This window comes from Eimeria tenella, genomic scaffold, assembly GCF_000499545.2.
Source record: "Eimeria tenella Houghton genomic scaffold, Eth_scaff272, whole genome shotgun sequence".
NCBI classification, from domain to species: domain Eukaryota; phylum Apicomplexa; class Conoidasida; order Eucoccidiorida; family Eimeriidae; genus Eimeria; species Eimeria tenella.
The window spans coordinates 1-12,105 of record NW_013544233.1 but is presented as its reverse complement, the minus strand read 5'-3'; the positions used below and the strand labels follow the sequence as shown (position 1 = coordinate 12,105).

Sequence of the window (12,105 nt, the reverse complement as noted above, 5' to 3'; positions counted from 1 at the left end):
CGACGGCCTGCAAACCCTAAACCCTAAACCCTAGCCCGTGGCTCTCAAAGTCGCTGCGGGTTACGACGCCCTTCTTTGACGGCCTGCAAACCCTAAACCCTAAACCCTAGCCGTGGATCTGAAACGCGCTACGGCTGGTGATGCCCTTCTTCGACGGCCTGCAAACCCTAAACCCTAAACCCTAAACCCTAAACCCTAAACCCTAGCACTTGCCGGTAGAGCAGGAAGCCTGAGTCCCCCAAGTTGGCCGCGTTGATGGTTCTCTTTTCCCAGTCAAGCAGCACCAAGCAGCAAGTGCTGCACGCAAACTCTAAACCCTAAACCCTAAACCCTAAACCCTTAAATGCGCTGCAGTTCCGCATCAAGAAGGGCACGGAACTAAAAGCCCTGCAAGTACCCAGGCTAGGCCCTTGCGGCTAGCCTAAACCCTAAACCCTTAACCCTTAACCCTAAACCCTAAACCCTCACCAGGAGCCAATGGCGTGGGTAGCTAAGTAGGCCTTCTTCATAGCAACAAAAGGGTTAAGAGCAGCAGAGCCTCCTGCTGCTACGGCTGCTGCTATCCTGCACCACAGCCGCACCGCGCTGCTGTTGGTGCTGCTGCTGCTGCTGCTGCTGCTTGGGACATAAAAGTATGAAAATCAAAAGCGACAAAAGGACAATAAAGAGATAAAAAGGTTTTAAAAAATAAAAAGATTAAAAAGATTAAAAAGAATAAAAAGAATTGAAGCATAAAAGAATTAAAAATTAAGAATTAAAATTAAAAAGATGAAAACCCTCACCTCTTAACCAACTCCTTCGAATACAGCCCGGGATCGATCCCAGAAGACTCCCAGCCCCCCACGCCGTCAGCAACCACTAAACAGCTGCAGCAGCAGCAGCAGCAGCAGCGCAGCAGCAGCAGCAGCAGCGCAGCAGCAGGTGAGGAAGAGGCTAAAAGGTGGTCAGGAAGAGAGGCACGCAAAGCTCCGACGAAGCGCCTAACAAGGACTCTCTAGGGTTTAGGGTTTAGGGTTTAGGGTTTGCTTGCTTCGTGCTGCAGAAGGCTGCGTCTTCTCCGCCGCGGCTTCTCTTTGAAGGGTGCGGCACCATCACCTGGCTGAACACAAACCCTAAACCCTAGACGCTAAACCCTTAACCCTAAACCCTAAACCCTAAACCCTAAACCCCAATGTTCAGAAGGCTGCGAGTCCCTTTCCTCGCCGCTCCCTCTTTGCCTTCCCGCTAAACTGAACCCGAGCTGCTGCTGCTGCTGCTGTTTCTGCTGCTGCTGCTGCTGTTGCTGCTGCTGCTGCTGCTGCTGCTTACTAAGCATCAAAGTACAAAGGAGCCAGAGGGCCTTCTCCCTTTGCCTTCATAACAAATTCTTCTGCCCAGCTGGGACCATCAGAGAAGCTGCGAAGCTGCTGCTGCTGCTGCTGCCATCGTGCTGCTGCTGCTGCTGCTGCAGTGGGCCTGCTCCACGTGCTGGAGAGGAAACTCGCGGGGAGGACTCGTCGTGAGGCAGGAGCACTTGCTGCTGCTGCTGCTGCTGCTGCTGCTGCTGCTGCTGGCGCTCTGCTCTCCACTGCCCGCCACAGCAGCGATGGAGCTGCTGCCGTCAGAGCAGCAGCAGCAACAGCAGCAAAGGATGGAACCATTGAGCTAAGCTGTTGCCCTTTTTATTCACCTAAATTTGATGCTGCAGCAGCAGCTGCTGTGGCGGCTGCTGCAGCAACTGCAGCAGCTGCTGCTGCAGCAACTGCAGCGGCCGCGCTCCCGCAGTGTGCCACTAAAATCGAAATCCCCCGCCGCTGCGGCTGCTGCTGCTGAGACTGCTGCTGAGTTGCAGCAGCAGCAGCATCTGCTGCTGCTGCTGCTGCGTTTCTGCCTCGCTGCTGCACCTCCTGCAACCACAGCTCTCGGCTGTTTGGCTTCTGCTGCTGTTGCTACTGCTGTTGCTGCTGCTGTTTCTGTTGCTGCTGTTGCTGCTGCTGCTGGCCTTCTTTGATGCTGCTGAGGCCGCTGCTGCTGCTGCTGCCTTGAAGAGCTCCTATTTCGCTGCAGCAGCAAGCGAAGGCATCAGCGCTGGCTGCAGCAACAGCTGCTGCTGCTCCCAGTGAGCTGCATGTACTGCCTCAGACAGCTGCTGCTGTTGCTGCTGCTGCTCCTGCTGTTGCTGCTGCAGCAGCAGTAAGAAACGCGCCGCCGCCTACACACAGGGGCAGCAGTAAAAAATCGTCCAATAGAAAAAATAAATTGAGAAAATTGAATAACTGAAACTGCTGTTCGGGCTGCTGCTGCTGCTGCTGCTGGAGCTGCTGCTGCTGGGGGGCTGCCCCTCTATGGTAGCCGCTGCTGCTGGCAGGAGTTGCTCCTGCTGCTGCTGCATGTACCGCAGCACCAGCAGATATTATTAGAAGCATAATTTGGCAAAACGCATGGCTCCCGCAGCAGCAAACCTTCTGCAGCAGCAGCGGCAGCAGCAGCAGCGGCGGCAGGAGCAGCAGCAGCAGCAGCAGCAGCGTTCTCTCCCACTGTTCCTGGCTCTGTCTTGCGGCGGCCGCAGCAGCAGTAGCAGCAGCAGTTGCTGTTGTTGCTGTTCGGGTCCCGTGGGTTGCTCCTCTCTTTTCCAGCATTTGCTGCAGCAGCAGCAGCAGCAGCAGCAGCAGCAGCAGGACGCTGCCGCAGCCGCCTTGGCCGCCGGCGCGGGCGCAGCAGCAGGTGTTGAGAATGGCAGCTGCAGAGGCTGGCGCGAGTCTGCAGCTGCAGCAGGAAATTGCTGCTGTGTTTGCTTCTGCAGGCAGCAGCAGCAACGAGGTGCAGCAGCAAGTTGCTGCTGCTCTCAGCCGCATCAGCGAAATCCCCAAGGTGTACATACACTACGCAGCAATCCTGGGGAGCTGTCAGTACACCCCAGATGTGCGGCAGGTTGCGGGCCTTAGCCTGAAGTCTGCGCTGCAGCGGCAGCAGCAGCTGCAGCAGCAGGAGCTGCAGCAGCTGCTGCCGCCGCTGCTGCTGGCGCTGCAGGAGCAGGCGCGGCCGCTGCGGGCTGCAGCGGGGTCTGCCGTGACGGCGCTGGTTTGCTGCCAGCAGCTGCAGCAGCAGGAGCTGCAGCAGCTGCTGCAGCAGCTGCTGCTGCTGCTGGACTCCCCCAACGGGGACGTGGCGGAAGCAGCTCTCAGCACCCTGTCGAAGATAACAGAGGATTTGCTGCAGGGGGTGCGTCTGCAGCAGCTGGAGCAGCAGCAGCTGCAGCAGCAGCAGCAGCAGCAGCTGCTGGTGTTCATCCCGTGGGCGCAGCAGCAGCTGGTGCCGCGGCTGCTGCGGGAGGCGACCCCGGCCGCCGCTGCTGCAGCGCCCGCGCAGCAGCAGCAGCAGCAGCAGCAGCAGCAGCAGCAGGCCGTGTACACTTTAAACCTCATTTCTGCTGCTCAGGGCTTCTGTGAAGGAGCTCCTTTTGCTTCCTTCTTCGGAGACTATTGGGGGGCCCTGGGGTCTCTTGCTGCAGCAGCAAATCCCAAGACGCAGCGCGCAGTTATATATGGGATTCTGCAGGTGCTGGAGAAGCAGCCAGCAGCAGCAGCAGCAGCAGCAGGGCCTCTCGCGGACTTCTTCATTCGCTGCCTCCGCGCTGAAGACTACCAGCTCAAGCAGGACGCCCTCGAGTTTTGGCCTGTAACCTGCTGCTGCTGCTGCTGCTGCTGCTGCTGCTGGGGTGTGGCTGGCGAGCCACGTGGATGGGGGGGCTGCTGCTGCTGCGGGAGAGGGCTGCTGCTGCTGCTGCTGTGCTGTGCTGCTGCTGTTGCTGCTCGCTCCGCTTTACGGAGAACGCCCCGTTGGCTGCTGTTGCTGCTGCTGCTGCTGCAGGCCATACTGCGGGAAGCTTCAAACTCTGGCCCGGAGCAGCAGCAGCACGTGCTGCAGCAGCTGCGGCTGAGGCTGCCGCAGCTAATTCCTTTGCTGGTGGCCAACACGATATATACAGAGACTGACTTCCTGAGTGAGGCCTGCTGCTGTTGATTTTGCTGCTGCTGTTGCTGCTGCTGCTTTTGCTGCTGCTGCTTCTGCTGCTGCTCCGGTTGCTGCTTTTTCTCTTGCTGTTAACTCTTGCTGCTGCTGCTACTTTTGTTGCTGCTGCTGCTGCGAGCTGTGTTGCCGTTGTTCTCTCCTGCTGCTGTTGCTGCTTCTATGCTGTTGCTGCTAGCGTTGCTGCTGCTGCTGCTGCTGCCCTTGGTTGGTGTGGGCGTTCCAGGCTGAGAGGTCACCCGGGCCTCGCGCAGGCAGCAGCAGAAAGCGAATTGCGGAAACAATTATTTATTTATTTGTTATTAATTAATTAATTAATATTTATTTATTTGCTTATTTGTTTATTTATTTGTTTAGATATGGATGCATCTCAACTAGAAGAAGATAATGCTGCAACAGCAGACGACGCGCAAGACGTGGCGCCGCGATTTCACCGCAGCAGGGACCCAGCAGCAGCAGCAGCAGCAGCAGGGGACTCTGCTGCAGCAGCAGAAGAGGACGAAGAAGATGCAGCAGCAGCAAGAGGCACTTGGGGAGATAGCTGGAGTGTTAGAAAGGGGAGTGCTTTGGCTCTGGACCATTTTGCTGCTGTTTTTAAAGACGAAGTGCTACCGTTTGTGCTGCCGCTGATAGAGGAGGGCCTGCAGCAGCAGCAGCAGCAGCAGCAGCAGCAACAGTGGCTGAAGCAGGAAGCAGCAGTTCTTTCGCTGGGAGCTGTTGCTCATGGCTGCCAAGAGGCCCTCAGCCCCCACTTGCAAACAGTTTTGCTTTATTTGCTGCAGCTCTCGAAGCACCCCAAGGTACTTTTTCTTTTTTATTTTGTTTTATTTTTATTTATTTTAATTCTTTTTTTGTTTTTTTATTTCTCCATTTCCCTCCTTTCTGTTCCTTTTTGCTTCCTCTTGCTTTCCTCCTTATTTTGGTGTCTTCATTTTCTCTGGCTGTAGCGGTCGGCTTGGTGCTGCTCTTGCTGCTGCTGCTGCTGCTGCAGCAGCAGCAGCATCTCTGCAGCGGTGTCCTAAGCGTTGTGGCCTCAACTGTTGCTGTTGCTGCTGCTGTTGTTTGCTGCAGCCGTTGCTGCGGAGCATATCCTGCTGGTGTATTTCCCGCTACGCGTCCTGGCTGTGTCAGCAGGAGCACGAGCAGCAGCAGCAGCAGCAGCAGCAACAGCAGCAGCAGGGAGTGGGGAGCGGGGGCTCTCCGTCGGCTGCTCAGCCGCAGCCGCCGTCGGGAGCAGCAGCGCAGCCGCAGCAGCAGCAGCAGGAGAGCCTGTTCGGGCAGGTGCTGCAGCAGCTGCTGCAGCGGCTGCTGGACCGCAACAAAAGAGTCCAGGAAGCAGCATGTTCAGCTTTTGCTGCTATAGAAGATGAGGCCCGGGAGCTGCTGGTGCCTTATTTGCAGGCAGTTCTTGCTGCGCTGCAGCGGGCTTTGCATCTTTATCAGGTCAATTAAACATTTCTTATTTAATTTCCTTTTTTATTTCATATTCTCTTTTGTTTTACTCCTTTTTTCAATGTTTTCCCTGGAATTTGCTGCTGCTGCTGCCGCTGCTGCTGCTGCTGCTGCTGCGGTTCCTTCCGCGTCGTTTCAACTCCGTTATTTCTGCTTTCTTCGCGACTTGTTCGTTTTATTCTTTTATTTTTGATTTATTTCATTTATTTTTGATTTATTTTTCATTCATTTCCTTTTTTATCTCCTTTTAATTCTTTTTATTCTTTCATTTCATCACTTTTTCCTCTTTTCAACTTCTTTCGTTCTTTGCGCTGCTGCACCTGCGGGCGGTTTCGGTGTCGCTACAGTGCACCATTCACCACTTTCATTTCTTGTTTTAGTTATTTATTATTTGAAAACGTTTATTTTAAATTATGTACAACAAATTATACACAATAAATCATTTATTATTTATAACTCCTCCTTTATTTGCTGTTTGCTGCTTGTTGCTTTTTGTTTGGCGTCTGCACTTGCCTGCGTTGTGAACTTGCTTCTGCTGCAGCAGGAAAACATATTTTTGGCTTTTTGAAATAAATAAATGAACTTATTTTTTATTTTTTGGATTTTTGAATCAAATAAATGATTTCTTTTTGATTTTAATTTACTTCAAAAGAAGCTCCGTTCAATTTGCTGCTGCATTTGCTGCGCAGACGAAAAACATGCTGATTCTTTGCGACGCTTTGGGCACTTTGGCCGAAGGTGTGGGGCCCCACATTTGCTGCTCTCTCGGCAGCAGTTTGCTGCTGGATTTGCTGCAGCTCAGCCAGCAGACGCAGCCGGGGCAGCCGCTGTGTCTGGCCCTTAGTGAAGCTGTTGCATGCATTGCAGCAGCAATGCAGGGAGGTGCGCCGCCACCTGCTGCTGCTGCTGCTGCTGCTGTCGTTACTGCTGCTGCTGCCCCTGCTGCTGCTGCTGGTGCTGCTGCTGCTGCGGCTGTTCTGTCCAGTGCTGCGGCTGGTGGGCCTGGGGCCGCTGCTCGTGGCCCCCACCAGCAGCAGCAGCAGCAGCAGCAGGTTTTGCTGCTTGTGTCTGCAGCGTTTGCTCCCTACGCGCCTGTAGTTTTGGATTTGTGTCAGCAGCGAATGAGTCAAGTGCTGCAGCAAATCGAAGCCCAAAACCAGGGAGACACTGTCAGCCTTTTTCTTCTTTAATTTTCCTTTTATTTTCTTTTTATTATCTTTTTATTTTCATTTTGTTGTCTTTTTATGACTTTTTATTATCTTTTATTTTCTTTTTATTATCTCTTTATTATCATTTTATTATCTTTTTATTATCCTCTTATTTTCATTATCTTTTCATTGTCCTTTTATTATCCGTTGATTATTTTTTGTCATTTTTTTATCTTTTTATTATCTTTTTATTATTTTTTAATTTTCTTCTAATTACCTTTTTATTTTTGTTCCCTTTTCGTTATCCTTTTACTATCTTTTTATTATCTTTTTATTGGCTTTTCCTTCAATCAATTGAATTAAATCCAATTAAATTAAATTAATTAATTAATTATTTATTTATTTATTTATTTGCTTATTTATTTATTTGCTGCAGTCGGTGTGGCCTGACCGCGACACTCTGGAGTGTTCGCTAGACATGTTGAGTTCTGTGGCGGACGCGCTGGGGCAGCAGCTGCTGCCGCTGCTGCAGCAGCGGCAGCAGCTGCTGCTGCTGCTGCTGCAGTGCTGCCAAGACAAAAGTCCCTCCGTGCTGCAGTCCGCCCTCGCCCTCGTCGGCGACCTGTCCAGACACTGCGCTGTGCTGCTTACTCCTGACGTCATCTTCCCCATTGTAACCTGCTGCTGCTGCTGCTGCTGCTGTTGGTGCTGCTGCTGCTGCTGTTGGTGCTGCTGCTGTTGGCGCTGGTGCTGCTGTTGGTGCTGCTACTATTGGTGCTGCTGCTGCTGTTAGTGTTGCTGCTGTTGGTGCTGCCGCTGCTGCTGTCCTATGGGCTGCTGTTTGTGTTGCTGGTTTTGCTGTTGCTGCTGTTGTGTGCGCCACTGCTGCTGCTGTTTGCGCTGCTGCCGCTGTGTGTGCTGCTGCGTGTTCGTGCTGCTGCTGCTGCGGAGCGTGGCGCGCTGTGCTACTGCGACGCGGTGCTGCTGCAGCTGCAGCAGCAGCTGCTGCACGGAGCCATTTCGGTGGCGAACAATGCGGGCTGGGCTTTGGGAGAATTGTCTCTTCGGGTGTCTCCTGAACTTTTGGATCCTTTTGCTGCTTCTCTTGCTGCTCAACTTATTTTCATTCTCCAGAAGCAAGACATGCACCGCGCTTTGCTGCAAAACGTCGCCATCACACTCGTCAGCCTCCTGCTGCTGCTGCTGCTGCTGCTGTTGCTGCTGCTGCTGTTGTTGTTGGTGCTGCTGGTGCTGCTTGCCCAGCTGCTGCCGCTGCTGCTCCTGTTACTGGAGCTGCTACTGCTCCTATTGCAGCTGCTACTGCTGCTGTTGCATGTGTTCTGCTGTTGCGCGTGTGCCACGGCTGCTGTTGCAGCAGCAGCAGCAGCAGCTGCTGCTGCTGCTGCACGTTGCGAGTGGCGCCCCCATTTACGCAACTGCTTCAGCCCCAGAAAGTAGATAATCTGTCAGACGTTTAACCAAGCTAAACCGACTTCAGCCAACCCAAAGCCCATTCGCTGCCGCTGCTGCTGCTGCTGCTGCTGCTGCTGCTGCTGCTGCTGCTTTCAGGGCCGGCTAGCCCGCGTGTGCCCCAACCGGCTGGCCCCCTTTCTGCCGCAGTTTTTGGGCCGCTGGTGCGCTGTGGCCAGAACTGCCCGAAACGACACTGACAAGGCAGGAGCCTTCCAAGGTGCTGCTGCTGCTGCTGCTGCTGCTGCTGTGGTTGCTGCTGCTGCTGCTGCTGCTGTGGTTGCTGCTGCTGCTGCTGCTGCGGAGGGGGGTGCGGCGAGGGGTGCTGCGGCTGATGGGGGAGGAGGATTTGGGATGGTGGGGGTGTTACTACTGCTGCTGCAGCAGCTGCTGCTGCAGCTGCTGCTGCTGCAGCAGCAGCTGTTGTTGCTGCTGCTGATTGCTGTTCTGGGGCTTGGGCGGTGGAATGGCTGCTGCTGGCCTGCTGTTTTGCTGCTGCTCGTGCACTTTGGGGAAATCTCCCGTTTGCTGCTGCTGCTGTCGGTGTGCTGCTTCTGCTGCTGTCATCTTGCTGCTGCTGCGGGTTTGCTGCTGCTGCTTCAGCCGTCGGAGTGCTGCCGCGTTCGCTTTTGCGCCCGGCTGTCCGCTCAGGGTGCTGAGCGTTTAGGGTTTAGGGTTTAGGGTTTAGGGTTTGTTTGCAGGAATATGCGGCTTGATTGAAGCAAACCCTGCGGGTGCTGCTGATGGTTTGCTGGAGCTCATTTTTGCTGTTTTGTCTTTCAACAATCCTCCGCCAGAGCTCGAGCAGCAATTCGCCAGAGTCATGCATGGTCTGCTGCTGCTGCTGCTGCTGCTGCTGCTTCTGCTCGCGTTGTTGTTATTGCGCAAGTGGCGCTGCTGGAGCTGCTGCTGTGATTTGGGCTCCAGCTGCTCCCGCAATTTGCGCTGCTGCTGCTGCTGCTAGAGTGGCGCGTCTGCTGCTGCTGATTGTGTCGCTGCAGCAGCAGCAGCAGCTGCTGCTGCTGCTGCGTTGTTTGTCCTGCGGAGCCTGACTAGTGGGGTTTGTTCAATTGCTGCTTTTATTTATTTCTTTTTTCTTTTTGCTGCAGCTCTTGGCAACAGCAATTTGGAGAAGCTGCGGTGTATGTGCACTCCTGCTGCTGCTGGGGCTGAGCCGCTGCTGCCGCTGCAGCTGCAGCAGCAGCTGGGCCAGCGCTTTGGTTTGAGTCTAAACGCCTAATTTGCTGCTGCTGCTGCTGCCGCAGCAAAAGGGCTACTGCTGCAGCAAAGCTGCTGCTGATACAGCAAAAGGGCTGCTGATGCAGCAAGAGGGCTGCTGCTGCAGCAAAAGGGCTGCTGAGGCAGCAAAAGGCTGCTGCAGCTAAACGGCTGCGGATGCATCAAAAGAGCTGCTGCTGCAGCAAAAAGGCTGCTGATGCATCGAAAAGGCTGCTGAGGCAGCAAAAGGGCTGCTGCTGCAGCGAGTCGGCAGCAGCACGCACGGCAGCAAATGCTGCTGCTGCAGACGCGCTGGCCTCCAGCAGCAGCAGCGGCTCCCGCTGCTGCAGCTGCTGCTGCTGCAGCAGCTCTGGGGTTTATCTGCAGATTTCCTGCTGCTCCATTTTTGCTCACGTGTCTTTTATGTGTCTTTATATTATTTTATTTTGCTGCTGTTAATTAATTCTTGTTGTTTATTTATTTATATGTGTTTATATGCATTTAGGTGAGGTGTACATACACTTGAATCTGCAGCCTTTTGTTTCCAAACACGCGAGCGCCTAAGACACACAGAACAGCAGCAGCAGCAGCAGCAGGTGCTGCTGCTGCTGCGGCTGTCTCTGTGGGCTCCTGCGTCTGTCTGTGCGTGCCTGTGTCTCTGTACGCGTATGTATTGTTGATTATTTATTATTATTTATTATTTATTATTCTTGTTAGTTAGTATTTATTTATTATGATTTATTTATTATCACTCCTAATATTTATTGTTTATTCATTCGGACACTAGCGTGTTGTTTGTTTAGTGCAGATGAAAGGCCCAACAGCAGCAGCAGCAGCAGCGGCAGCAGCAGCAGCAGCAGCAGCAAAACCTCCCCTAACTTTTCTCTATTTGCTTCAACTGAAAAGTGTCTCTTTTGCTTCTTTTCTTTTTTTGTCTTCTTCGGCGGCCCCAAATGAAAAGGAATTTGTGGGGCGTTGCGGTGTACAGACACTCCAGCAGCAGCCTGGCAGTTTCTCTTTTTTCTTTTTCTTCCACTTATTTCTTTCTAGAGTTTTTCATTTCATTTTAATTATATTTTCGCAGAAGCAGCACAAAAGACGCAATTTTCGCATTTTATTTCTTTTATTTTCCATCTATTAGATCTGATTTAGTCTAAAAATAAATAAGTAATTATTTTAAATCAGTTTTCGAGTTCTCTACATGTTTGGCGAGGCTCAGCTGTAGACACACCCCAGCGCCGCAGCAGCAGCAGATCTTTCGCGTCAGAAATGCCTGTTTGCAGCGAATTGCGAGCAGTTCCTTCCTGAATTAAGTTGAATTTACATGAGATTAAACTAAAAATAAATTAATTTAAGTTAATTTAGTTTATTTGCATTTTAAATCCAATCTTAGTCCGCGTTTTCCGCGCTCACTGTGCATACAGCATATTGAGGGCGGCATGTTTCGCCACAGTGGGAGTGCACTTGAAATTTGGCAACAAAAAGCGGAAAATAAAAGATTAGAAAAGACAAGAAGCCATTTTAATTGACAATAAAACATTAAAAGGAAAAAATAAACAAAAAATGCAACAAAAGAGCGTCAAAATGGACTAAAATTTGATCGAAATGCAAAAAACTGCAAATTCTTTGCAAATTTCAAATTCAGGTGAACGCGGCCACGCGGTGTACAGACAGCCCGTTTTCCAAGCTTTTTGCTTTTTGGTTTTGTGGGGAAGTTCGGATGCATGCAGAACTATTTTAAATCAAATTATTTATCTAAATTAAAATATAATTAAAAAATGCTTCAAATGCATTACTTTCGAGTCCTTTTTGCCGAAAAGATTTCCAAATGCATGCAGCCCGCTCACCCCAATTCCGCTGCTGCTGCAGCTGCTGCAGCTGCTGCTACAGTGGCTCTGCAGATTGTGTGTGTTGCACAAGCCCAGCAGCAGCAGCAGCTGCTGCTGCTGCTGCTGCTATTGCGCCACTGTAACATGTACGTGCTGCTGCTGCTTCTACTCTATTCGGGTTTGGGGTTTAGGGTTTGAAAGAAAGGCTGCATGCAGCTCCATGTTCTCTTCTTAGACGAACTGTGAAGCGCTCAGGGTTTAGGGTTGACTGTTAAGGGTTTAGGGTTTAGTGTTTAGGGTTTGGGGTTTAGGGTTTAGGGTTTACGGCTCGCCTGCTCGGGTTTGGGGTTTAGTGCCAAGGGTCTTGTTTTCAGTCTTTACGTGTTACGGCTCAGGTTTTCGCGCGTAGCCTTCAGTCTTTAGGGTTTAGGGTTTAGGGTTTAGGGTTTAGGGTTTAGGTTTAGGGTTTAGGGCTCTGGAATGAAAAAAAAGCCTAAATAGGCGTTTCTGGATTTTTGCGTTAATTTGTTTTCGTTTACAAATCAGATTTCATGTTTAGGGTTAAGGTTTTAGGGTTTAGGGTTTAGGGTTTAGGGTTTGGGGCTTGGGGTGGCGGTGGGAGATGCCAGTGTGGCGCGGCCGACTGCGCTTCCGTGCTAGGGTTTAGGGTTTAGGGTTTAGGGTTTAGCTCCTAGGGTTCATTATCTAGGCTTCTAGGGTTTAGTTTTTGTTTTATTTATTTTTTAATTGGCTGTTTGCTGGCAGCAGCAACAGAAAGAATTCTCAAAGTGTGGCGGGCCACTGGAGTGTCCAGTGGTGCACTGAGGTCGAGGGTTTAGGGTTTAGGGTTTAGGGTTTAGGGTTTAGTTTTGGCGAGGATATGAATTTTGCTGCTTTTTGACTGCCGATGTCAACACTCGGCACGAACTTTCGGGGTTCAGGGTTTAGGGTTTAGGGTTTAGGGTTTAGGGTCTAGGGTT

The 12,105-nt window shown here is 51.8% G+C and overlaps 2 protein-coding genes across 2 annotated transcripts; one reads left to right on the top strand and one right to left on the bottom strand.

Moving 5' to 3' along the window:
* Positions 1-106: 106 nt before the first annotated feature.
* Positions 107-1,640, bottom strand: ETH_00005585 (Protein phosphatase 2C-related protein, related; the record flags this gene model as incomplete). Its single annotated transcript, XM_013379396.1, has 5 exons — positions 107-158; positions 214-297; positions 469-564; positions 783-866; positions 1,309-1,640. The coding sequence occupies 5 exons, from the start codon at positions 1,638-1,640 to the stop codon at positions 107-109; spliced, it is 648 nt and encodes a 215-aa protein (XP_013234850.1).
* Positions 1,641-2,712: 1,072 nt separating this feature from the next.
* On the top strand, positions 2,713-8,794 carry ETH_00005580 (transportin, putative; the record flags this gene model as incomplete). Its single annotated transcript, XM_013379395.1, has 10 exons — positions 2,713-3,657; positions 3,850-3,982; positions 4,366-4,808; positions 5,080-5,451; positions 6,150-6,342; positions 6,535-6,629; positions 7,045-7,281; positions 7,599-7,790; positions 8,178-8,435; positions 8,780-8,794. 10 exons carry the CDS (start codon positions 2,713-2,715, stop codon positions 8,792-8,794), a joined length of 2,883 nt encoding a protein of 960 aa, XP_013234849.1.
* Between the last annotated feature and the right edge of the window lie 3,311 nt (positions 8,795-12,105).